This window comes from Sciurus carolinensis, chromosome 10 (genome assembly GCF_902686445.1).
Source record: "Sciurus carolinensis chromosome 10, mSciCar1.2, whole genome shotgun sequence".
NCBI classification, from domain to species: Eukaryota; Metazoa; Chordata; class Mammalia; order Rodentia; family Sciuridae; genus Sciurus; species Sciurus carolinensis.
In genome coordinates this window covers 79,508,723-79,536,531 of record NC_062222.1, presented here as the reverse complement: position 1 = coordinate 79,536,531, position 27,809 = coordinate 79,508,723, and the positions used below count along the sequence as shown (strand labels likewise).

Genomic DNA, 27,809 nt, shown 5'->3' with positions numbered 1-27,809 from the left:
ACAAGGAAGAGTCTGATCCAGGGCTTCCTTGGCATATACTCCTTGGGACAGGTATCTATCAAATGTTATATTCCAAATTTTTTTGAAAGATAAGTTTAACACAAAAGTGACATTGTGTACTATACTTTAATATCTTTAATAAAAAAAAACTGCTTCTGAAGAATGATGGGACCAAAATGATCTATAAAAAGGAAGACTATCTCCTTAATCTATGCTATTTATTCCCATTTTCAGAATCTTAAAATGGTATGATTGGTAAGGTAAAATAGAGATTTCATTTCAGTTTAGTTTCAGTAATGTTGGAGATATGTGGAAGGAACCAAGATTGACCTGCTGTCTCCTTTAATTGAGTTACTTTATGGCTCTAGATGACTTTAGCTCTTGAGGACCTCTTATCCTGCTGTTTACCCCTTTCAGTATCATTAGTACTGGAATGAATATTGGGCATTCAGCCGTAGAGTTATATAATCTTTTAGAATTGCTGCTTACCCAGTTTTTTCTTACTCTCATTCCCACCTTCAGAAAGTTGTACGAGACACTTGTTTTTACCCTTAGGCTTTTCTTCATCATATTTGGGAGAAGAAGGTCTCCTCTGATAATCTGCTTTGTACCACTGGCCTCCTTACCTCCTCTCTCCTACCCAATGGGCATGCCTTAGTTTTCAAAGAAGGTAGAAGAAGAATGGAAGATGTGTATAGATGTGTTCCTGGAGAATTCTTAGAAAATGGGACCTAGGGTATCTATTGGAGACTGTGGTATTTTAGTTTGTATTATTTTATGTACATCCTAAGAGATTTAGAGGAAAAAGTTTGTCTACCAGCAGCTATGGTGGGAGAGAGGACATATCTGGAAGAATAAGGAAATGGACAGATTTAATCTTGAGCAAACTGAAGTTCTTTGCGTTTTGTTTCCTCATCTCTAAAGTAAAGGTGTTAGAACAGTAGATAAAACTTAATGGTTCTTGCAGTCATTAGAAATTTATTGATAACCACTTCCTGACCACCATGATATCCACTCTCACCCAGGATGAAAATATATTGTCATTCTGCTCTACTCCCCTAAACTTCTTTTTTTAGGTCTACTGAATTGGAATTTCTTTTTAATTTAGAAAAGAAAAATGAAGACAGGACATTTTGAAATGGTCACCATGCTTCTGGCAGCCATGATTCTAATGGACATCTTCCAGGTAATGTTGGGAATGGGAAGCATGTGGTCACTGGAATGGAAACACTTGATATAACATTGCCTGAGGTATCTGTGTGGAAATAAGAGAAGATAGGTAAATGAATTTATTACAAGTAGGGTTTTTTTGGTCATTTTACCAATATGATATGTGTTAATGTAGGAAGTTGGGAAAATTAAGCAAAAAGAGGACAATAAAAATCATTCATAGTCTCTCCACATAGAGGCAAAGACTCTTTAAGGTCTTCGTTCATATTGTCCTTTGGCATTTCTCTGTGTGTTTGTGTTTAATTTACAGAACATAGATTGACACTAAACAGTATTTTTTTTACCTCACTTTTAAGTTAATATTGTGCTACATACTTCTCCATACCAAAAAATACTCTGAAAATACCATGTTTTTTTTCCAAATAAGGTAACTCTATATTGTTTGGTTACATGGGTTTTCTAAAAATCAAATTATATAATTAATCTTTTCTCATATTGATTTTTTTCTCTGATAGAAATTATATTTATTTGCAGTTAATTCATTTAGATTGTTTAATATATCTCATTCAATTTACCCCAATGTTAGCTGCCACATCAACACTATTTGTGAACTGATTTTGAATGCCTTTTTTTAACTGTCTTAAATTCTTAAAATCATATCCATTTTCTAAATTTAATATTTTGATAAATTGTCTGGAGAATCATTGTATATTCTATTGTCTGCACATTCTCTTGTGTGTTTTTAAAATTGAACTAGCTAGGTGTGGTGGCACACGCCTGTTATCCCAGAGACTTGGTAGGCTGAGGCAGGAGGATCATGAATTCAAGGCCAGCCTAGGCAACTTAGGAAGACCTCGTCTCAAAATGAAAAATTAAAAAGGTCTGGGGATATAACTCTGTGGTAGTGATAGTGTCCCTGGTGGAGTTCAATCCTCAGTAAGCAAAAAAAAAAAAAAAAAAGATATAGATATAGATATGTATACCCACACATATATTTTTATATATACCTTAAAATTCACCATTTAAAAGTGTACATTTCACTGGTTTTTTAATATATTCACTATGTTGTACAACCATCACTACCATCTAACTGCATAAATTTCACCCTAAAAAAACCTATTAGTAGTCAGCTCTAATTCCTGCCTTCCCCCATTGCCTGGCAACCAGTAATCTACTTTGCATCTTATAGATTTACCTATTCTAGACATATCATCTGAATGAAATCTTAAAACAATAGTATTTTGTGTCTTGTTTCTTTAACTTAGCATAATGTTTTCAAGGCCTATACAGGTAGTAGCCCCTATTAGTTCCTCATTTCTTTTTGTTGCTGAATGATATAGCTTTTGTATGACTGTATCACATGTTGTTTATTCATTCATCAGTTAATGGAAATCTGAGTTATGTTCATGTTCCTGTGAACATTTGTATACAGGTTTTTGTGTGGACATAAGTTTTCTTCCTTTCCTTTTAAATAATTTTATAATCACAATCTTTTATGACATATTTGGGGAACAATGCAAGCAGTGTGTTGTAGCATTGCACAGTAATGTTTACTTACATGTATACAGGAAATACATATATAAGTGAAAAGGAATTTTCAAGGGCTGTCGTTTATGCTACATGATAACAAAATTGTGAACATATGTTTCAATTCTCATTAGTATATGCCTGGAGTGGAATTGCTGGTTCCACTGGCACCTCTATGTTTAACTTTATGAGGTACTACCAAGCTGTTTTCCACAGTGACTGTACCATATTACAATCCTATCATAGTGTATTATGGTTCTGATTTTTCTGTGTGTGTGTTACTTGTTATTTTCCTTTTGTTTTTGTTTCGTCATGATAGCCATGGGTGTGGTGTCTTGCGGTTTTAATTTGTATTTTAAGTATTCTCTTGCAACATAATCGTAATGCATTTGTTTTATTAATGCTCTGTGATTTGTTTAACCAGTTTCTCTTCTTGAACATTTATTTAGATCATTTCCACATATTTTTATTACATTTTTTTGGTAATTGAATTTCATCAATATGCACTTTTGTTTTAATGGATAAATCAGAAAAATATATATAATCAGCTTGCTCACCTAGTCTTTCATACCTGTCTCTTAGTATCCATTCAATTGACCCTGAATGCTGGTGGCATTTGTGAACTTTGTCGCTGCTCAAGGCACGCACTGTACAGAACACACAATCAGCTGTGGTGTCTAGCCAGAAAGGCTTGATATCTAAAATTAGACATGTGGAGACTGGTTAGAGGCAAAGGGAAAAGACAGGAACATATTGGATCAACTCTGATATGAGGTGAGGAATGTGGGAGGTGGTTTCAGGGTCTCATGTCTTATATTGAAGTCTTGCAGATAAATCAGGCATTACTGCCCAAGCTGCACTCTGGTACATTCTGTGCTGCAGAGGAAAGTGCATTTCTTGACTATGAGACAGCAGTGATTTGATCTTCTGAAGCTCAAATTTCCCATGTCAAGAAACTGACCTACAAACCCAGGAGTGTAGGGGTCTCAGTGATTTCTGCAGGAGGATACTCTGTGGCTAATAATCAAGACAGTTTCTTATTCTGGTTTAGTTATCTCATTTGTAAAGTGGTTTTAATAATCATCTGTCCTAACTTTCATAAGAGTTTTCTTGAAAACAAAATTATAGTCTTTTAAAAGTGCTACATAAATGTCAGTTGTAGTTATCATTTGAAACATTTTCAATCTTGAGAGGCAACAGAGCATTTTGATTAAGAGGACAAGACTCTGGAGCCAGGCTGCTTGTATTCAAATCCCAGTGTAAGTCTCAATCTCTCTGTATCTTAGTTTCCTCAAAGTCTTTTTTAAAAAGGTTGCTAATGATAGTACCTAATTCTTAGGGTTGCTATGAGGATTAAATGACATAGTTCATATGAAGCACTTAGTGCCTGGCATGTGGAAAGAACTCTGAAAATGTTTGTTAGGCCTTAGAGATGGTGTAGTCACAGAGGGTGACTAAGAAGGAGTTACCTAGGAAAACTTCACAAATGAAGAACCAGCTTGTTATTGGTAGTGGTTGTAGTCAGTCAGTTTAAAAGTTTGACCTTAGACATGTTATGTTTGAAGGGTCTTTGGACATGCAAGTGGAGATATCAAGTAGTCATTTGGTGTGTAAATCTGGCACTTACAGGACATGTCAGTATTTAGATGATAATTGAAACTATGGGCAAATATATTATTGCCTGGGGTAGAATTGAGAATTAGAAAATCAGTAACCTTAAGAAACTCCAACATTTAGTGACCAGGTAGAATAAAAAGAAATGTCCTCTTGAGCTTGAATGGTAGAGGAATGTAGATTGGAAAGGTTGAGATGTAGTGGGAAATGAAGTAGTGGTGGCAAGAGTAGATATTTCTGTCAAGAAGTTTGATTGTGAAGAGGAAAAGAGATAGTAGGACCAAGTTTTGGTCTGATTTTTTAAAAAAAATGTTTCTCTCTCTCTCTTTCTCACACACACACACACACACGTACTTCATTTTAATTTGTTCACACAAACCTTCTAACTTAACAGCTCTTCATTAACGTTCTCTATAAGTTCTCCAACTGAAGTCCTTAAGCAGACTTAGGCAGCCATGTACCATACAACTATGGAGTAGTAGAAAAAGAAACTGTAGAAACCCATAAATAGTATTCCTGGGCAGACTTTCTCATCCTACTTTTGATCCATAAGTCAGTGTATAGGGTTCTTATTTAGTTCACCTATTTAGCCAGGTTTTATACTGGGTAGTTGGGATTTAAAGGTAAATCCAATACAGATTTTGCCCTTGAGAAACTTGCAGTATAATGCACAATTCCTATCCTGAAATAATAATCAATAACTATAATTTATTGAAAGCTTAATGTGTGGGTTAAGGGCTTTGCATATATTTACTATATAATTATAACAATCCTGCAATTAAATATTATTTTCTCCATTTTATCCTTTTTAAAGGAAAAATTGAACTCAGAAATGTCAAGTTACTTTCCCATTTGTAGTTAGTACTTGGTTAGTAATGGAAATTAAATTTGAATTCAGATCTGACTGGCTTTAAATTAATGTTATACCACCCTACTTCTTCTGGTATGTGAGCGTATGTGTCATTTAGATGATGTATTAAGTCTTTTCCAATGTATGTGACAGAAACACAGTTCAAAATAACTCAAGAAATAGGGAATTTATTAATTTTTATGACTGGTATAAAACATGGTCTTCTGATACAGCTATATTTAGGACCTCAAGTATGTTTTTTGAGCCTCATCTTTCTCTTTCCCTCTCAGTTCTTCAAGTCTTTCTTTATTGCTTTACTTTCAGAAATGATTCCCTATGGGACTAAAAAGATTATTATTGGACTTCCCCAGCCAATATTATCTTTAGGGTTTATGATTTTTAGAGGAAGAAAGATCTGTTTTTTCCTTTGGGAATGTTCTGTTTGCTAGGCCTTGATCACCTGCTTATATTTTGTATTGAAAGTGCAAAATCCATTTTGTCTATGCCATATGGGCAAGGGAGGGGCTATGCCCAAAGAAAAGAAGGTAATATGTGCCATTCCACTTACCTATCATGTACAGTATTTTGCATGTGATATTTTAGATTACCTCAGCAATCTTGAGTGTTTGAGGAAATGTAGCTAAGGATTTCATTCAAAGCCAGGACCACCACCCAGTTCTTCAGTTTCTTCTGTATAACAGCATTCAGGTAAATGAGTTACAGGCACTGTTCTGTTCTCATCCGCTTATATTTATTCTTCCGTATAGTTCTCATCTATTTATATTTATTCTTTCATATAAATGTCATATTAAAGCCTAGCATAATGGTACACACTCTTGTCATCCCAGCAATTAGGGAACCTAAGTCAGGAAAATTGTAAATTCAAAGCCAGCCTGGACAATACACCAAGACTCCATCTCAAAATAATAGAAAGGAGTGGGGATTCAGTTCTATAGTAGAGCACCCATAGGTTCAATCCCTCATACCAAAAGAAAAAAAAGTTACAGCTGAAAAAAAAATCATCAATAGCAATGGAATATGATTTATACATAAAAATCATGTCCACAGTTGGTTATAAGTAAGGAGAGATTGTTGTCATAGTATGAGAGACTGGGTATAATAATGTAAAAGAAAGTGATAAAGACTAAATATCTTTTTCAAGAGTATTAATCTCCTTTTCCTTTGAAGGTGAAGGCTGAAATGTTGGACATGGCAGATAATACATTTGATGATGAATACCTGAAATGTATTGACAGGATGGAAATGAAATATGTTCCCCAACTGCTCACGGAGGAAAAATCAACCCATCAGCTGTTACAAACTGTGTGGGAAAATGCAAAAGCCAAATGGGAAGCCAAGAAGGCTCAGATCTTTCTTCCATTGAATTTTAAGGATAACCATGGAATAGCTCTGATGGCATATGTTTCTGAATATCAACAGCAAACCCCCTTTTACCATCTCTTCAATGAAGCTGTGACAGTGGCTGGGAAATCTCGGAAAGGTTATATCTATGACTTCCAGTTCAAAGCTTTTCATTTTTACCTGACAAGAGCCCTGCAGTTGCTGAGAAGACCTTGTGAGGACAGTTACAAAAATGTGGTTTATAGAATAAGCCAGGACACTTCGTTTACATTTGGAGAGCTAAACAAAGCCAGGCTTGGCAATTTCACAATGGCATACTCAGCCAAACCTCAAACAGTCAATAGCCAACAAATTGTATTAACCATCCACACATGCTTTGGAATTCCTGTTGAAAAGTTTTTTGGTAAAGAAAATGAAAAAATTACCTTAATACCTTTGAGTGAGGTTTCCAGGTTTCACGGGATGGGAATAGCAATAATCTCATCCTTCAAAGCACAAACAAGACCTGCAGCCATTATGAGTGTGCATTTCTAGGTGGTAAGTGTCTCTGTTCCCTCTGTGCTTGTCTGGGAGGAATGGAGTGGGATTCTTAGGCCCAGGGAGAGAAGTGTTTGAAAGGAGAAATGACATTGGCAATTTCCAGGCTAGCTTCTTTTGTACTGTTTCTTTAACCATATTAATTTTTATCAAAATAATACATTTACAGTATTATTAAAAGTTAAAAAACAGAATAGTATAATAAGAGCAGTTATCAGCAGGGTCATTTGACAGTGGTTAGAAACATTCTTGATTGTCACAACTGAGGAGGAAGTGAGGGACTACTACTGGCATCCGATGGGTAGAGGTCAGAGACACTGAAATAATACAAAGGACAGCCCCCCACAACAGAGAAGTAACTGACCCAAAATATAACATAGTGCTATTGTCAAGAACCCCTACTATACCGTCAAACCTACTTTACAATGAAAAATAGCAATCCCCTGCCCTACCCATCCACTTACTCCTCAGTAGCATTTGTTTTTAATTATTGCAGCTATTTTTTTCATGTTTCTAAGGAAACAGCATGCTTCAACATGTGATTTCTTCATTTAAAATTTTTTTAGACACTGTCTATTGAATTCCTGCTAAAAAGAATAAGCACTTAGCCCTCATGTACTATGTTTTAGTTAAGAATTCTTTATTGCTTTCACTCCAACAGAAAACCTGACTGATAGTGTTCATTTAATAAGTCTAGAGGTAGGCTGTCTAGTGCAGTGGCTCATCTACATCATCAGTTACTCAGACCTTTTCTGTCTTTCTGTTCCCCATCCTTCAAATGTGGGTGTATGGATTCATGTTTGCAGGGTAACAGTTGCAGCTGTATACATCAATCTATGTCCAAGATAGAAAGGGAAGGGGATAACAGCCAAATCTGCCTATTTAATAAGAAAAGTAAAAGTTTTCCTAGAATCTCTAGTAAATTTCTGATTATAGATCATTTACTAGAACTATTTTCACTGAAAACCGGAAGAGAAGCTTGGAAATGGGGAAATTAACTTTCCTGGCTTCTGTAGTATAGGGAGACAAGAAAGAAGGGAATTAGAAATGACTGTTATGTCTGTCAAACCAAAGTATTTGATAACTACCACCCTCCTCCCACAATGTGTGCATATGACTGTTCTTGTTCTCCCCGAGTAGTGAAGACCAATCATCCAATCATAGCTGAATCAGAGTTCTTTTTTCTGTGCTTAAAAGTACCTCTTTTTCCCCAAGGTAATTTCATGATTTTTGTTGTTTAGTTTTTTTTTTTTTTACTTTGGTGTGTTTGTTTGGTTTTTTTTTTAATATCCCATCAGCAATTCAACTCTAAATTCTTTGACAGCAATAGAAATATCTTAATACAGTAAGATAATTTTTCATTTTATACTTCATCCTTCTCCTCCTCTTTGTGCTTGTCCTCCTCCTCCTGCTCCTCCTATTCTTCCTTGTGCTCTCCTCCTCCTCTGCCTCCTCATCCTTCTCTGCCTCCTCCTCCTCCTTGTTCTTCTGCTTCTTATCCTCCCCATTCTTCTCTTCCTTCTCCTCTGCCTTCTCCTCCTCCTCCTCTTCCTCTCTCTTTCTCCTCCTCCTTTCCCCATTCTTCTGCTTCTCCTTCTCTCCTTCCCCTTCCTCCTCTTTTCCTTCACTTTGTCTTCCTTTCTCCTTGTCTTCCTCTTCTCCTCTCCCTCCTGTGACTCCCCACCATCCTGCTCTGTCATATGCGTTCTAAGCTTGCTGAATGTCCTGAAACCTGTCCTCACTCTCATCAGGCTTTGCAGCTCCTTTATGAGAGATCCCCTATTTCTTGGATTTGCAACTCTTTCCCTGAATTGCTCCTTTGTTTGGTGGTGTGTATAAGAAATTATACACTGAGGCAAATTTTCTAAGACTGTGTGTCTGAAAGATCTACTTTTTTCCTTGAATAGTAGTTTTTGTAGATTCATATTTCTGTTTTAGAAATTATTTTCCTTTGGAATCTTGAAGATGTTCCTCCAGTGACATCTAAATCTGTAACTTCTGTTGAGAAGTTGAAAGGTACTCTACTAAAACTTTGGATGAGACCTGTCTTTTGTTTGTTTTGATATTTTGTGGTACTTGGGATCAAAACAGAGAGTCATACATGCTAATCAAACACTTTTTTACTGGGCTAAATCCCCTGCCTAAATCCTGTTTTGATTTGTTTTTTTTTTCTAAATCCTGTTTTTCAATCTGGAAAGTTTAATGTGTTTTCTTTCTTCTTAAACTTCTGAAACTTTGTGGTACTGTGCCTTGGCATATATGATTAAAGGGTGAATAAAAACCCTTTCTTCTATAAAAGTGGCCTCCTATTGATCTTCCCGCACAACAGGTGGAATCACAACCTTTGGTAAATAAATCTCTAGCTTGGCAAAGTGCATGTGAGCTGGGAGGATTGTGAATGAACTATAAATATTTGCAGGGAGGCCATTGTTTGGGACTTTCCTGAGTGTGGTGCAGCACACTCACGTATTTTCCTTGTTGAGTGCTAGAAGCAAACAGGACTTGTATCAATCCTGTACAAAATTGGCAGGTTAAAGGATACCCTCTTCTTATGTGGCAGGAAGTTACTAAACTAGGGAGGCTCCTCCACCCACCTGTGTGATCTTATTTCCTTGTTACTGACTGTAATCTTGGGGGATTAAAGAATATTCCTGGATTATGAGGATTACACTGAAGGTCATACCTAATGCTTACCTGCTGCTAAATAGTATGTGTTCCTTGCCTTGCATTTTTTTCTGCAAAACTCAGTAAACTGGTGAGGATTAGCCCTTTTGGGGTCTTGTGAGTGTGACTCTGTCTGAAATCAAAAACTGTTGCTGCTGGGTCAAGCATTGTGAGTGAGTACTACATACATCTTAGAAGTGGGTTAGACCTTTGATCTTGACTCAGTGTGCCCAAGGTACTGTGAATTAAAAAGGCTGGGTAGGGTGAGACATGCCTGGGTTAGGGGCTGATAGAATTGGATGGCAGAAGGTTTGTAACTTTTGAGGTGCCAAGGGTACAAAATTTAAGGAAATCTTCACTCTTAGGGCCATACATATACTTAAACCACTTGCACTTGCACTTGCCTCATTAAATTTTATACTCTAGGCCCCTCATTTGTCTTATTCTACTCCTGCATTTGACTTGCATTTGAATGATACTGTTTTTCTTGAGGGGGCAGATGAAGGATGCAACAAGTAAATTTGTGTTGAAAGGAAAAGTGTTCATTCTCATCAATAATTGTACATTGGACCTGACCAAAAACCAAGTTAACTAGAGTCAGCTGATACCTAATGGAAGCTAATCAAAGGCATATATCTTCTTCCCAGTTCCTCCTGTATCACAGGAGTTTAAAATTGACCGTGGTTTGGTTATATATTACTACCCCCCCTTATTCCTGGGCTAAGACCCTCAGAGAATGCCCATAACTGTAGAAAATAACAAACCCAATATTTTCCTATATGTATATACTTGTGATAAAGCTTAATTATAAATTAGGCACAGCTAGAATACACAACAGTAACAACTAATAATAAGATAGAATAATTATAACAATATACTGTACTAGAAGCCTTGATTGCCATCTCTTTCTTGAAAGAATCAAGGCAAATATCAGACTGCAGTTGACTACTGGTATCTGAAAGTGAAATCACTAGAAGTAGAAACTAGTTTACTATGAAAATCAACAAATACTACACCACCAAGTGTGTTAAACTTTACCAGCATATCACAGCCAGAAACAGTTGGAGTACTTTTGGTATTGATCCATTAAGCCAGATGTCATTTGTGGATCCCTCGCTACAAGCCAGATTTAGTACTAGTGCCTAATTGATGGGCTGTGTTGGGCAATGAAACCCATAAACTCCATGTTTTTGATTGGAATTGTGATATAGTAAAAGAGGTAGAGCTGCTGGTTTGATTCTGAATGAGTCAGGGCTCAGGAGCTACACGGAAAAGTGCATTATGAGTCCTGTGTGAAGATGCTGGGAGTGGAACAAGGATTAGGCAGAGGATACACAGCAGATTAAATGTGCAGACTAGCCACAAAGGGAGACCTTTGTAGATACTTACATGTATCATGTGTTTAGGGAGCTCTAAGCCACTGCACTTGAGTGTGTTGATTGAACCTGAGAGGAGTTATGGTATTTAAGCCTAGACTGGAGTTCTTTGCTGCCATCTATAGATAACTATGAGAATACAGGGTCCAAAAACCCTGTGGCAATTTAAAAACAAAAAACAAACTGCAACAATATGAATAGGAATTTTAAAAGCCCAGATCAGGAGGATACATTCAGAATCCTGTTCCATTGTGACAGGATTTACTATGACTCTGGATATGAAGAGATAATATTTCTAAAATGATAAAAAAAAATCTACAGCACTAAATTTAGTGTGCTAAACACAGTCCTGTGTTACTATGAGTTTCAAGCTAAAAATATATAGTGGATCTTATAAAAAGTAGTTAACTAAAAAATAGTTCAGTTTGCTAGGAGGTAGTGAGACCATAGATATTCCATTAGATGGTAGTCATCTAATAAGGGAATGAATTCTGAGAAAAAAATAACAAAATCCTTTCTTCTTTCTCAAGAGAAAAATCACTGCAGAATAATTATAATTGATACTATTTTTCTAGAAAACTTGGTAGAATATCACTGGTGTAATCAGACTACTTTCCTTATTGTTACAAATGACACAACTGAAAAACTACACCTGGATTGAGAGAACTGTGGATAGATTATAAATATCTACTGGAAAGCAATAGCTTTGGGATTCCCTACAATGCAAACATAATAGGTTTAACAGGAGAAAGCTTCAGAGAGCAATATTATCCCCTGAACTTGCATCAGTTTAAGAGCAGGATTGGCATAGCTGATCTGGCATTTTGGCCAATGTTTCTGTAGCGAGGGGCAACCTTGGTATAATGCTTTATATATTTACAGATTTGGGGGATCAGGGTATATCAATGTTGCCTAGTTGGGAAAGTGGCCTCATTAGAAAGAGGGCACCTCTGGACTTCAGTGGCTGTTTTAGCTTATTTTATTGAGCTTACTGAGGCCTGTCAAGCCAGTTCTCTACTAAGTCATCTAAAGGGGAAGAGAAAATGAACCCATGGGGCTATCCAACTTATTTCTTATAAATTCACCCAAAGTTCTTGAGAGCTTTAATAAATGTGTGTATTTCCATTGGTTCTGATTGATACCTCTTAGCTTTTCCTTGGAGTGGCAAAGTTTCTGTGCTGTTGTCTTAGATTGTCTGATATTGGAGCATCAATCCATGTAGCTAAAACAAATAGGAAGTGACATATCCAATACCAGATAGGAAGTGACATACCCAGTTCACCACATCAGTCAATGCTTAGAAGAATTTGGAAGACTGCCCACCAACAATTCTTTCTGATTCTCATCTACCACATTCATTCATCACTGTTGAATCAGTCAGGGATACAGACTCAGCAGGAAATACTTACTTAGAAATGTATTGCTAAAGGAATTGGCTTACACTGTTACGAAGCCAGCAAGGCAATTCTAAAATACACAAAGCAGGCTGGGAGGAAGGACAGACTGGAACTAACCCAAGCATGAGCTTATGCTGCTATTCAAAGTTTCTTCTTTTGGAACTCCTCTCTCTTAAGACCTTTCAGGTGTGATTTAACCAGACCTGCACAGTAATTTTGGGTAATCTACCTTACTTAAAATTAACCAACTGTGGACTTTGATCATATCTACAAAACATTCATTGTGACAACCGGATTAGTGTTTTATTGAATGACTGAGGACTAACCGATCCTAGACAAGTTGACATAGAAAACAGAGCCTCAGCCTATATTATTACCCTTTATTGAATACCAAGTTACTCCAAAGCTTAGTCGCTTAAAATAACATTTATTATCTTACTGTGGGTCAGGAATTCAGGCATAATTTAGGTGGACACTACAGTCATCTTAAGACTTGAATGGAAAGGATCTGCTTCTTAGCTCGTTCACATGGCTGTTTGCAGGGTACAGTCCTTCATGAGTTGTTCAACCAAGACCTCAGCTCCTCATGAGCAGCTGGCTGGAGGTCTTCCATGGTTCCTAGCTACATAGATCCTGTCATAGAGTATCACAACATGGCAGCTTGCTTCATCAGAGTGAGCAAGAGAGCACCAACACATCAGACTTCTGCAGCCTAACAATGGAAGTAACAGATCATCACTTTTGCTGTATTCTCTTTGCTAGGAGAAAGTCACTAGGTGCAGCCCACACTCAAGGGGAGAGAATTACAAAGCAGTGTGAATAGTAAGAGGCAGGATCATTGGCAGTCATGTCTGAAGTTGCTTACTATAATCCCAATCTAATCCATTAGTCTTGTCATCTCCTCTTGGGGATAATCCACCTTGGTTGTCCTTTTCCCATAATGATGAATTCTGTGTTGAACTCTGGGAACAAGAGAAAATTAGCCACAGAACCACTGAAAGCAAAGTCAGCCTCTAATTTCATAAACTAGTGTTTTTATCTGATTATATATGGTCTGTTCTTTGCTGAGGTTACATGAAATGTATTCATTTGCTGTAGTAAAAGCCAGTTTTATGTGAACATCCACCAAAATACTGAAGTCAGAGCAAGTATACTTATACAGGTATATTCTTCTTTCACTTCCCTTATTCTTCAACTCCTGATTCTTGGTGCTCGGGAACTCAACCAAGGTAAATTAGCATGGCTATTTACATCTTACAAATAGCTGATGATCCAGACCAGACAGCCCTGGAGAGAGCTCACTGGGAAGACTGGTAGAATTTTTCATTAGAAGTCCTAGTCCTTACAAATTATTTCCTTGTTGTGGTAGATTTGCTTATTGATCCATAAGCTGTAATAGAGACAATGGTCACATACACATCATCTGCTTTGTTAGTCCCCACATGGTTTCTTTAGGTGCTATCACTTATGTTTACATATGTAAGTAAAATAAGATTGAAATCACAAGTTATATTTTCTGCATTGAAAACACCATATAGAGGCACTTGAGTATGAATTTATCTTTAGTAATCCAGTTCTGGGTGACCCAGTAGCCTGACCATACTGTTAAGGCATTAGTGTTGTCACATGAGTCAATATAAGTGTGTTTCAGTCGGTCTCAAGGTGTTGTATCCCTTCCAGGATGGCCTTTTGAGGTTCACCTTATCCCAAAGAGCATCTGAGGCAAAGACCAATTTACCTCATTACAACAGATGAATACAACATTCCACCAGATTTGCCCAACCTAGGGGCAGGCTGTTTTATCAGTGTACTGTTGTCTTTTCAGGTGTCAAGCCTGGCACCCCTTGAGCCAGTAGCAAAGCAAGGCACCCCTCGAGCCAGTAGTTTGGGTAAAGTCTTAGATAAGTCCAGTGCAGCTTCTCGAACTTTTTCAGTTCATGGTGCTTAGTCATAATTTTTTTCAGTGTCCCTAGGCTAAAAGAAACATATAAAAGTTCTATTTTTTAAGTAAATACAAATAATAAGTATATCCTAATATCTCAGTAACTTAAAAAATACTACACATACTTTTTCAATAAAGTACTATTATTTCATTCTTAACCACACTTACTTGCTGATGGAGGTATGAGCCTATTAGACACTACATACAGCTTCTCAGACCTTGAAATTAGATTAAATTCTGTCTTATTTCCTGTTCCACATTGCTCTCCACATATACTTGCTTTTTGTCACGATTGCTTAAGACCCAGCTTTGGGAATATAGGATGATATTGAACAGAATGTAACTTGATACATAACATGTAACATATAACTGAACTGCCTTCTGTAGTAGTTCATTCAGTGTCCAGACAATAACAAGTGTGACTGTGTTTATCTTGAAAATTTAAAATACCCTTTGGTAGCCCTATGAGTTTATTTAGCATTCAGAGTACCAACCATTTTAAAACTCCAGTATTTAACAAGTTCAGGGATGTTTGGGTTTCCTTCTGGTAGGCAAGAGGGACTAGATCCAAAACCTGATCCAGTCATTGTTCATCCCATCTCCATTACTTAAAAAGCTTGACAGGTTTACTGAGGTATAACTGACATTCAGTGAACTTGTATAATTAAAGTGAAATTTATGATATGCGAACCCCCATGAAATTACCACCACAGTCAAGATAAGTAAGCATTATATATCTACTTCCTAAAATTTATTCATGCCCCTTGGAAATCCCTTCCTCCTCCTTTTCCTGTTTCTCAGCCTCATCTTCATGTATCCAAGTGTACTTTAAAAAAAAAATTTTTTTTAGTTGTTGATGAACCTTTATTTATTTATGTATATATGATGCTGAGAATGGAACCCAGTGCCTCACACATGCAAGGCAAGTACTCTACCACCGAGCCACAACCCCAACCCTGCTACAGGTATACTTCATTTCCATAAAGATTAGCTGGTATTTTCTAGAATTTCATTCATATACTATCATATTCTTTTTTGCAGAGCCTCTTTCACCCTGCATAATAATTATTTTGAGATTGATTCATGTTGCTGCACATATCAATAGTTCCTTATATTCTATTATAGAATACTGGATACAACACAATTTATTTGTGTACTCAACTGTTGAAGAAAATGTGGATTGTTTCCACTTTGGGGCTATTAAAAATAAATAATCTGTGAACTTTGTAGGCCTTCATATGGATATATACATACATTACCATTGGATAAGTATCTAGGAGAGTGTTGGCTAAGTTACATGGTAGGTGTTTGTGTAGTTTTGAAAGAAGCTGCCAAAGTGTTTTTCCAAAGTAGTTTTACGTTCTTACCAGGAATAAGTAAGAGTTCCAGTTCTACTACATCCTTGCCAACCCTTGTTATGCTATGTCCTTTTCATAGTTACAGTTCCAAAAAGATATGTCTTTTTCATTTGCATGTTCATAATGAGTAGTAATGATGAATATCTTTTCATGTACTTATTTGCCATTTATATATATTTAGTTAAACATCAGTTCTAATACTTTGCCCACTTTTAATGGGGTGGTTTGTTTTCTTACTGCCTCTTGAAACTTTTTTATATATTAAAGATAAAAGATTTGTATGATTGTGGTTTTCATCAAATTTGGGAAGTTCAGGCCATTGTTTCTTCAAATATTTTTTCACTCTTCTTTTGTGTGTGTGTGTGTGTGTGTGTGTGTGTGTGTGTGTGTGTGTTGTTGTGTTTGGGGATAGAATCAAGGGCTGAGTACATGCTAAGCACTCTTTCTACCACCAAGCTACACCCCTGGCCTATTCTCCCCTTTCTTTAAGAGATGGATAGGTTTATTTATTTATGTAAGTTTTTATTTATAGTGAGCTTCTTGAAGTTTCCTATAGTTCAGTGAGTCTCTGGTGGTTTTTTATTTATTTATTTATTTATTTAGTTAGTTAGTTAGTTAGTTTTTTCCCCTTTCATTTTAGATATTTTCTACTTTATGTATGTGTACATGTGTTCTGTTGCTTCTGTAATAAATTACCATAAACTTAGTGGTTTAAAACAACAAAGCTTTATTATCTTACATATATTTATTATATGACACATATTATAGGTATTCATTATGTAAATTATATATTTATGTAATCTTTATATAATATTATATTGTTACTTAATGTTTGTTATACTTGTTATATATATTAGTGTTATTCTGCATTTCAGCAGTCTGACATGGAACTTACTGAGCTAAAATTAAGGTGTTGTTAAAACTGCATTCCTTTCTGGAAGCTTAGGCAAGAATGTTTCCTTGTCTTACTCAGCTTCTAATGGCTACCTGTCATTCCTAAAATGTGGCCCTTCTTCCTCCAGCTTCAGAAGCAGAAATAGTATGTTAAGTCCTTGTCACATCGCCTCTGATGCTTTCTTCTTCCTCTCCTACTTCTAAGGATTTTTGTGTTTAGACTGAGCTCACCTAGATAATCCAGGGTAATTGTCTTATCCGAAGGTCAGCTAATTAGCAGGGCTGTTTGTACTACAGTCTTTAATTCTCTTTTGTCCAATAAAAGATACAGACTTATCTGAAATTGAATTCCAGAAAAGTTAGATATTTTGTCAAAGTTACATAGCTATTTGGTGGCTGTACTATGAATGCAAAAATACAATAGTTTTATATTTTGCATCCTACAAAATTATAGGTCTGTAGGCTAAGAATTGATTATCAATAGCTACAGATGAATTGAATTTTTACTAGTTTAGATTATATGTAACAAAGCTTTAATCTTTGTGTTTCAGGATTGAAAACTGAAAAGTGTGTCGAGAACTTAGGTAAGATATGCTTTAAAGTGTTCTCTCTCTAATGGAATTTTGTCAGTGTTTTCTCACAAGTATCCACCACATCATGGTGCTCTCCTACTGTCAGCCATCATTTTCTCAGAGCTAAATTGTGTTATCATTGCTACCTTTTCAGGTGGTGAGCTCATTCTTGATGTGAACTCCCCACCCTCAGCTCCATTCTTGCTTTTGCTCTTCTCTCAAACACTGCCTTGCCCTGGGACTACAGGGAACATGCCACTCGCCCTAGCCTATCCTTATGGGAGCTTTAGGACTCCCGAATCCCCTGCATCTCTAGCCATTGCCCTTATGCAAAGAGCTGAACTCTCATTCCTATGTTTTTATATCTTATAACAGTTGGAAGATGGAATGAATGGAGTGGACGGCTCAAAAGGAAAGGGTGGGCTGACAGAACCGTAGCGAGTTGTTTCTGCTTCCCCAGGGAAAAACAGAATGTAACAAATGTTTCTTAGAAGAAAGATGGGAAAGATTTAGGAAGGTAGAGAGAAATTCTAAGAGTATTCTTGAACAGCACTATCAAAAATCTAATAGATTTGAACCAAAGTTGCCAGAAAATGTCTTGTACAAATGTATCCTGTCAGTGGGTCCTTTTGAATATTTCCATATTAAAAGTTTTGAAAACAATGGTCCAATTATAGCTATATTCCTGACTACCTTTTCTATGAAATCTTCTTTGTGTAATTAAAAGGAATCCACATCCATTTGCCTATTGATTGAAATCTTATATTTCTTATAATAACCATATTTTATGTTTCTTAAATGTAAGCCAACTCAAATCTTTATTTTTAGTAAGCATTTTAAAATAGACTGAACCTGATATTCACATCTGAGTAGAGTAGCAAGTAATGAAAGCATATTTGTGTTTCAGAATATTTTCAACCGATCTATGTCTACAACCCAAGTGAGTATGCTCTTAATTTTTAAAAAATAGTCTTTATAAGGATGTTTAATGACTCTCCTGTTTAGCAAATGCAATTCTTAGCTGAATAAAAGAAGTTCTTTGCTGTTAAACTTGATGACTGTGAAGTGGGGAAACAGAACCTATTCTGGGGAAATTTGCCTCCCTCCGGTGAGAGAGAGTTGGTTTTGTGGGTGAATAATATAGAAACTTTCTGAGAAATAAGGGTGTTGGGACCTGAAAAGCTAATTGCTCAAGACCAGGTCTGGGAGGCTTGTGAGCCGTAACTCTATATTTGGTCATTGATATTAGCCTGTGTGAAACCAAAATTCAAATGTAAATAGAAAACTATATTTACAACTCTCAAATATGCTGACATTTGATATGTCCACTGAGAATAAAATCTACCTGGTAGAGAACAAAGAAAATTACATTTATTTGGGGCTAATTAGGATTGCAAGCCAGGAAAACAGATTCAGGCAATCTTGAAAATGTGCTCCAAGGTTTTATAAAATGGCGGCTGCACTTATAGTTTTAAACTGCAAGAAGGGTGAAAATTAGAAATACTTGTTAGGAACTGTGATTGGTGTTGGTTAAAATTAAACTGTCTTGTAAGAAAGGGAATGGGTTTGGACTCTCTGGGTAGTTTGGGATAAGGGATCCCTTAACAGAAGGTCAGAGGTTAACAATGTTTCAAAGGTCAACTCAACTAGAAGTGGGCATGTCTGCACCCCACCTGGGATCTGATTCATGGCCTCCCAGCTCCATTTTAAGTGCCCCAAACCAATGCTACTCCATTGTAATTTTTTTTTCCTTGACTAGTATCATTTGACTAAAAATATCTAGCTAATTATAATTTTTTTAGTTTCCATTAATGGAGATATATTCAGATGTTTTCTTTGTATTTAAGTTCCTTATGTGTTTGGCCTATTTGGTTACAATAAGTTTTTCTTTATTGGAGAAAAAAAGATTCACCCTTTCCTTAAGGGTAAATTTATGCCATTTATTTCATATTCAGGAAGATACTTCCTGTCTTGATGGACTTGTTTAGCAACCCTCTTCTTTTTTGTCTTTTTTGTTTTGGGGGTTGAACCCAGGGGTGCTGTACCAATGAGCTGCATCCCCAGCCGTTTTATCTTTTATTTTGAAACAGGATTTGTTAAGTTCCCGAGGCTGATCTTGAACTTGCTGTTATCCTGCCTCAGCCTCCCAGGTTGCTGAGATTACAGATGTGTGCCACCATGAGTGTCCGCAACCCCTCTTAATTGGCTCATTGCAGTCCCAAATTCTGGTCACTTCACAGGGACCTTAGCTAACCATTCAAAAATAGACATTTTCCTGCTTTCTTGAGATTTCTAGGAGACTAGTTTTATGGTGGTTTTTGTTAATACAGAAGGCCAGATGATAGTTGTAGCCCGTTAGCCAAGGTACATTTAGACTCTGGCTGACACTAATATTCAGTAGCAGTAGTCACTGGATATACCAGATGGTTCCTTATGGCCACATTACCATGAAAATAAGTGTGCACGTGTGTGTTTGTGTGCACGCGTGTGTGTGGATGTGTGTGTGTGTGTGTGTGTTAAACTCAGGGTCTCACATGCTGGGCAAACACTTTACTACCACAAAGCTATATCCCCAACCCTTTTTAAAATTTTTATTTTTTGAGACAAGGTCTTGCTGATTTGCCCTCATGGACCTCAAACTTGTGATCCTCCTGCCTCAGCCTTCCTTGAAAATAGTTGAACTGTAGCTTTAGTAAGTTCTGTTTCTTTTGATTCCTTGTTGTTTAGATCAGTTAAAACTGAATATTTTTTTTTTTTGTAACTTAGGTAAAGAAAACCAGAGTCTTGAAGACCCTGGTAAGACATTTTCATAAACTCTGGGGGATTAGATTTTGTAAGCATTCACTTTACAGGTATGAGCAAGCAGGCATGTTTTATAGTGAGGAAGAATGGGAAGGAGGCAGTGCCTGCCTTACTAGTTTGGCATATCAGGTAGAACTCTTCATAAAATTGACACAGCAGTTCTGTCTCTTGTCTCACAATCTTCAGGCAGTTCCTGAAAATAGAGAACAGTTTGTTACATGAACTCTTCTAACTGGGAGAGTTGGGCAGGCATAACACATAGCATTACTTTTTTTCCAAAATGAAAATGATGATTCTCTGTATTTATTTCTGTCTCTAGCAATCTCAATAATAGATGCTATTAGTTATATCCCTTGATTATTAGTACATACCTAAGTATTATCCCCAAGTTTTTATTTTGTTTTTAAAATATTATTGCTGTTATTATTATTATTATTATTATTAGGATTGGACCCAGGGCCTTTCACATGATAGGCAAGTATTCTATAACTGAACTATACCCCCGTATCTTTTATTTTTATTTTGAGACAGGGTCTTGCTAAATTGCTCAAGCTGGCCTTGAATTTGCAATCCTCTTGCCTCAGCCTTCTCAGTACTTGGGATTACAGACATATGCCACCACTCCCAGATGTTTTATTTATTTACATTTTTTTAGGGGATTGAACCCAGGGATACTCTACCACTGAGCTTCATCCCTAGACCTTTTGTTTGATTAATTAAGTAATTTTTTAAAAATTTTGAAACAGGGTTTTGCTCAATTGCTGAGGCTGTTCTGGACCTTGCAATCCTCCTACTTCAGTTTACCAAATTGCTAGGATTACAGGCATGTCACCACACCGCCTTATTTTTTAATGATATTATTCAGGTACTCTTAAGAGTCCTGGGGTAGGACTCTCCTTTTATAATTTTCTGGTGAGATGATAAATTAGAACAACTTTCCTTTACCTTTTGTTTTTCTTTTTGGGGTTCTGGGGATCAAACCCAGGGCCTACTGTATGCTTGGCAAACACTATCACTGAGCTACACCCCTACCCCCTGGAGGGTAATTTAATAGTAGACATACTAGCCTTAAAAATGTTTTTATCTTTTTATCCAGTTATAACACTTTTAGTATTTGTCCAGGGAAATTAGACATAAACACAAAAAAATTATGTACAAAAATGTTTCATCACAGTTGTTGGAGTACCAGAAATTTAGAAACATTCTTAGTGTCTAGCAGTTGAGTGCTGTTAAATAAATTTATATACATTATGAAGCACTAAGCTTAAATTTGTTTTTGAAAGCATTTAAAGATATAAGAAGGTACTCCTAATTCAATGTAAATAAGTAGCCTGTGCAAAATGATTGAACTAATAACTATAATGACAGTGGAGCTGAACCAGAGACTTCAACCCTGTACTATTTCATTTAAAAGTGGTTGTCCTGTGACTGCCTTATGAAGATGAGGCTGGAGATCCAAGGGCTGATCATGGTAGTTCTTAGGGAGTTTGAACTTAATTCTGTTGAAAAGTGAAGAGACATTGAAAGGTGCTTTTATTGTTGCTTCTTTCTTTCTTCTTCCCTTCACTTTCTTGTCCTTTTCTCTTTCCTCTCCCCTTTTCTTTCCTGCTACCAATGGGGAATTAATAGATGAATGGGCACATTAACAATGTAAGGTAATTAATTGACACTAGTCAATATTTATTCCTGTCTTTAGGTATGAAAATCCTTGAATCCACTGAAATACCTGGTAAGATAGTTTTCTGTTGGTCTCTGAGCCCAAGTATGAGGTGAGAATGGTTACCTGGACATTAAAGAGAATGTTATCATGAGACAGTATTCACGGATATTTCTCTTATAACTATGTCAGTCGTCTACAAAAATTTAACTAGAGAAAAGTATAAAGAAAGTGCCTTTCCTCTCCAGCATTCATGTGATTTTGGAACAATCTCTGAGACAGGCAAGTTAGCTGTGCTGGGGTCATGGCTAAGAGCAAGATTGCTGGAACCTGGATGTACTAGACCAGCACCTTCCAGGTTTTACAGCTAAAGTAACTCAATAGAAACTTCAACTTCTTTCACAGTTGTTAGCTTTGGTTAACAAGTCATCATGTGGGATGGATCTCCAGGTTACAAAACCTAGTATTCTCCTGGCATAGACATACACTCAGTGAAGTGCTATGGCGGAAGACTCCTGTAAACTTGGTGTGGATTTCTACAATAAGGTTTTATGGAGCCAGAATTTTTTAGTCAGAAGCCAGAAACTATAGTGCAGAGGGAGCTTTGGGGCTTGTACCTCTTGAATTCATCAGGCCAGAGTTTGAAAATTGTTTTCACTGGAGCAAACTGAAAGTTACTGAAAACACCTGTGATTCTGCAAGTGTTTTGTTTTTTGGGATTTTTTTAAACTTTTTAAAATTTTCTAATTAGTTATACATGGCAATAGAATGCATTTTGATACATTGTGCACAAATGGAGCACAACTTCTCATTCCTCTGACTATACATGGTACAGTCACACCAGTAGTATAATCATATGTGTATGTAGGGTGTTGAAGTCTATCTCATTCCACACCTCTCTCCCCTCCCCTTCTCACTCCCCTCTACCCAATGCAAAGTTCCACAAGTGTTTTTCCAGCGTATTTACCATGACAGATTTAACCTACCTTGAATAAATAACCTTTACAAAAATGGATACTTTTAAAGTGAGAGCTATAACTGAGGACAAGGCCATTGAGGGGCCTTGAACTTCTATGGCCAGAGAAACAGAACAGCGACTCCAGTCATGTTCTTCAGAAGAATCTCAGAACTTTATGTACACAAGGGAGGGGAAGAAAAAAGCTCCCCAAATTAATTTTTTCCTGAGATAATAAGAAAAAATGGACATCTGATATTTTACCCAAGAGCTATGACAGTAAATGATACTTCTATGCCTCAGAATTATCATCTTTCAAGTGTGGTCAACACTTGTCATATTTACCTCATGGGAATATCTGTAGGGACTATAAAACCACAAAATCTTAGGTGCCATCCCCTATCTAATGTTTAAAATTCTTTCTCCTGAGTTCATTGTAGTGCTTTAAAAAGTGTTTCATAAGTTTTGTTATTATGGCAATGATAATCTTTAAAGAAATTAGATTTTCATTATCTGCTCAATTAAATCTAACCATGCAGTGCTGAGTGCTGCCTAACATTGCTGTTGATGGAAACTGTGCCTTGCACAGAAACAGTATGATCACAGTTTGTTACAGACATAGGGTCAGAAAAGAGAGTTCAACAACTTTTTTATACTAACCCAGATTAGCACTGATGGATTTATTTGGCCATAATTTGAAAGTGAACCCCTTAGTAATACATGACACACCTCATCTGTCCATATCTCTTCCACTCTCTGTACCTGAGTTTGCATAATGCTTTCATCAGGGTCTTGATAGTAACACTGTGGTTGTCTGAATGATGGCCACTGAGCAGGGAGCTGTGTAGACAGACATACCCAGCTTCGGGAAGTCGCTCCTCTGCCACTTTCCTTTAGGTAACATTATATAAGTTACTTTGCTTTTGTACGCCTCTGCTTCTACCTCTGTGAAACGAGGATACTCAGTCTTTCAGAGTAAATTAAGACCTAATGAAGTAAAATACATGATAAAATAAATAGTAATAAAATAGTAAATGGTAGCTATCATTATTAACTGAAAATCTTTTTTTTTTTTTCATTTAGGAATAAAAGTCATAGAACCAGATGAAATAACAGGTAATAAATTCTTTATTGGGGGTGGAGGCACCATGGGGTTCTAAGTCCTTCACCATAATCATTCAGTTATGTCAGGCTTAGGGCGTCTAGGGAAGACATTTGGGCTCTATGGTTTCTGACATCCTTGTCTGCATGGCAGAGGAGGGAAATGTTGAGAACTCATTTCACTGTGAGCAGTGGGCTGCTATTAAGGTTCTCTGGGCCAAGTAGAAAAAAAGGTGCTTGACCTGAAACTGGAACGCTTGCCGTCCAGCTGTGCTTTTCTGTTCCAGAGTGAGGCAGAAGGCTTTCCAGAGTGAACTGGAATAGTGAGGGAATCTGTGGACATATCATCAAAGAACTGTGAATGAGAACTATTCATATATTAATATTGAGCTCCTCGCTACCTTCACCGACAGGACACTGTTTTGCTGAGATTATGTTGTATTGTGCCCTCTGCTGGAAAGCTATGTGTAGTGCAGGCTTTTTTTAAAGGCAAGGTCAAAACAGTTCACAGGTTCTCATTTAATCCTGTGCCACTTATCTCAGAGATGAGGAAATGAACATAGGAAGATTAAAGGCTAGAAAGAGACAACCAGGACTCAAACGTTTCAAGTTTTGTGTACTTTCTCCCATGTGACACATCTTCCAGACAGATTGATATACATCTTTATTCTCTATCCTGAGCTCCTAGAATTTGGGTTTAAAACTGTGAAAATATGGTACTAATGAAATATTTCAATCCTAGACACAAACTTGGAGATAATGTAACATAGTGATTAAAAGTAAAGGTTTTGAAATCAGATATTTCTACCTCTTAGCCTCCATGATTTTATGTATGTTGTACCTCAAAACATTTATGGGTGTTTTAAAGAAGATTGTGAAATATGGGTAATATAGCTACCTAATAGGATTGTAATAAGTAAAGATGATAATATACATAGAGCATTTTCACTATGCCTGACAGATAACAAATAATAATTCATCAATGATATACTTGGGAATCTGAGTTGTTTGTGGAAAAAGTACTTTTTTGGTAAACAAAATTTTAACCTCTATTTTAATGGAAATGCATATTCATGGAGAAATTTTTCAAAGACCACAAATGAATAAAAACTAGACCCTTCTGCAACCCCCCATATATCTCTAAGCTTATTTTCCTGCCCTTTGGGCCCACTGTCAGAGATAATGCAAGTTTGCTTAATCTTTATTGGATCTTTTTCTTTTCTTTTTTTCTTCCGGATAAATAGATGTATAATGCCATTAACTGAAATTCTCTTTATATTTTAGAAGACGAAAGTCAAAGAAATACCAACAGTCCTAGTAAGCAATATCTCATTTCTTTTGTTGATTAGCATGTTTCTGCAATATAGAAAAAGTGAGAAATTCATTTTTCTTTATAAAAGAAGTTGCAAGAATTTAAGGTATTTTAACAGTGGAGTATGTTATATTCAAATGTTTATATGTATAGGGGCAACTTTGTTTCTTAAAAAATCATTTTCAGCTGTGTCTAGAGACTATGCTGTTTTAGTTCTAAATCTTTTCAACCCTTTTTTATAATAAATATTTTATAAAGTCCTTGTATATCCTGAAATAAAATTCATAGATGTGCCTGCACCCATAAAAAACCATAATGTTCTGACTATAATTTATATAACAAAATAACATTTCAATATGTAAATGCTTTGATTATATTGAAAGGCTTAATGAAAACAGACATTTGAATTTAAGAACAGATTAGAAGCTGTTCTATGCAAGAAGAAAGTGAAATTAAACACAGTGTACACTAGATAAAAATGTTTAATGTTTATTAAAACTATCTGAAAATATTTTGTTTATATGTAAAACAGTTTTTGGTTCTGGATTTGATCACTAAATAGATTTTTAACTTACATGTATGTCTAGCAGTGCATTTGAAAGTTGTGCATGAAGTAGGTTGATTTTTCATTGTGCGAGACTCTCTTGAGCATCTCAGGATATCCCACCTCCACCCCATCCGTGTAATAATAATAAAAAAAATATTCCTTGATAGTTGTTCAGATTGCCTGTCAGGGCTTACTAGCCTCTTGAGAACCACTGTTCTGCAGTGACATAGTAATGTATGAGTTTATCCTGCCTATTTCCCTGTCTCTATGCATACAACTGCATGTTTATAGGTATGGCAAATAAATTGACATGAGGCTTTTATAAAACTTTTTCTTGGTTTCACTTATGAAATACGGTTATCCCATTTGGGATAATCTTTCCCTCTACAGTCTGTTTAAAGAAAAATACAGCCCTAAATCCATGCCTGAGTTTAGAGCAGTGTAAAACAGATTATCTTGTAGATGGACTTCACTGCTCCTCTCCAAGAGTTCAGATGCAAGGGAAGCAGTCTTCTCTACAGCCATGTAGAACTATTTTTTGTCAGCTTGCAGAATCAGTGCTTTAAAATGAAGTTATATCTAATTGTACACTGGTACCTGTTTGAATGTGGATGTCAAATGTCTTGTTTGAAATAGAAGAGTCAGAGACAATCTTTATCTTGCACAAATATACAGAAAATAGAAACGGAAATTTCTAAGAGATTCAAAAGAACTTTAAAAATTGTCTTGGCTATATGGTAAATTAAAAAGCCTGAGAAACCTTAGCTAAAACCCAGAGCAGCATGTCCTAATGATAAATGCATATGTGCATGTATGTGTGTGTTGTGTGCGTATATATATATATATATATATATATATATATATATATATATATGCACATGAGAGAGGGGGTGGGGAAGAGAAATACAACCTGAAATTTGTTAAGAACTACATTTGTTTGAAAACTTTTCCTAAGTAGAAGCATTTCAGTAAGCTTATAACTCAACTCTAGCATTTACATATTCAGGATATATGGTATAGGTGATGATACTTGATACTAAAAATGATGTGTCAGTGACTGTGTGTTCTCATTCACAGCTCCAGCCCCCGATCCATTTCCTGTTCCAGGTCCCAAAACCAATCCTTCTGCATCCTCTGGCAAAAGGCTTCTTCCACCATTTGGGACATTCATCATTTTAATCAGTGCTTCTGCTGTAAATCTTTTTGTTGCTCCATAGTTTAATATAGTCTGTATCTTTCTTATTCTTTACTTGAAATACACTACAGGGATCCTATAGGAGATCAAAAGGAATGATGTATTTTTCACTTGTTGGCCAAAGCCACTTTATAAAATGAGAACTGTATATTTGTTATTTGTTTTGCAATACAGAAAGTTGGTCCAGATATAATGTCACAGAATTAACTTTTCTTTTATTTCTATATTAATCTTATTTTTTAAAAAGACAAACTGTATACTTTTGATTGGATTCAATAAAAGACTTTAGTATCAGAAGATGTTATTTCTGTAAATTGCCAGGTATTAAAATGTCCATTACTAATGTTAGTGATTAACACCAGAATCAGTTTTAAAAGATCTCTTCATCTCTTTGAAGGAACAGACTTTGCCTTCAAATAGTATCATCCCTTTTCTCTCAATCTCTTCATCCTCCCTCAATAATATAAATATTACTCTTTATAAACACTGACAGTTTACAAAATGTTTCACTAATTTGAATCTCATGTTAACCCAGGAAGATTGACAGGATATCGAATATATCAAACAAGGAAAAAAGAAGTTATATAGTACTGTGGCAGTTGAATAGTGATTAATTAAGGGATGGATGTTGGTAGCCAAGACTGATATAAACCAGTACTTTGTCAATGTTTTTGTTTTTGGTACTGGGGATTAAACCCAGGGGTGCTCAAGCACAGTCACATCCCCAGCCCCCCACCCTTTTTTAAATTTTGAGACAGGGTCTTGCTAAGTTGCTGAGGCTGGCTTTGAACTAGAGCCTCAGTCTCCCACGTTGCTGGGATTACACACAGGGGTAAACCCCTGTGCTCCATCTTTGTCGATGTTTCAAAACAGATTTAAGATCATTTTCAAATCTGAACTAGGTGTTAAGGATTTAATGTTTACTAGGTGTTAAGGATTCAGAATGAAGAATAAAAGGAGTGGGGAATAAAAAATAA

At 36.2% G+C, this 27,809-nt stretch overlaps 1 protein-coding gene across 1 annotated transcript; it reads left to right on the top strand.

The window, feature by feature from the left end:
• Positions 1 to 27,129, top strand: Art3 (ADP-ribosyltransferase 3 (inactive)). Its single transcript, XM_047566361.1, is given in 11 exon segments — positions 1 to 51; positions 1,109 to 1,186; positions 6,350 to 6,965; positions 6,968 to 7,060; positions 17,243 to 17,275; positions 18,171 to 18,203; positions 20,030 to 20,059; positions 21,762 to 21,794; positions 23,761 to 23,793; positions 25,063 to 25,095; positions 26,715 to 27,129. Coding segments are annotated over 10 exon segments (1,113 nt in total). The 5' UTR covers positions 1 to 51; positions 1,109 to 1,117; the 3' UTR covers positions 26,855 to 27,129.
• Positions 27,130 to 27,809: the final 680 nt, after the last annotated feature.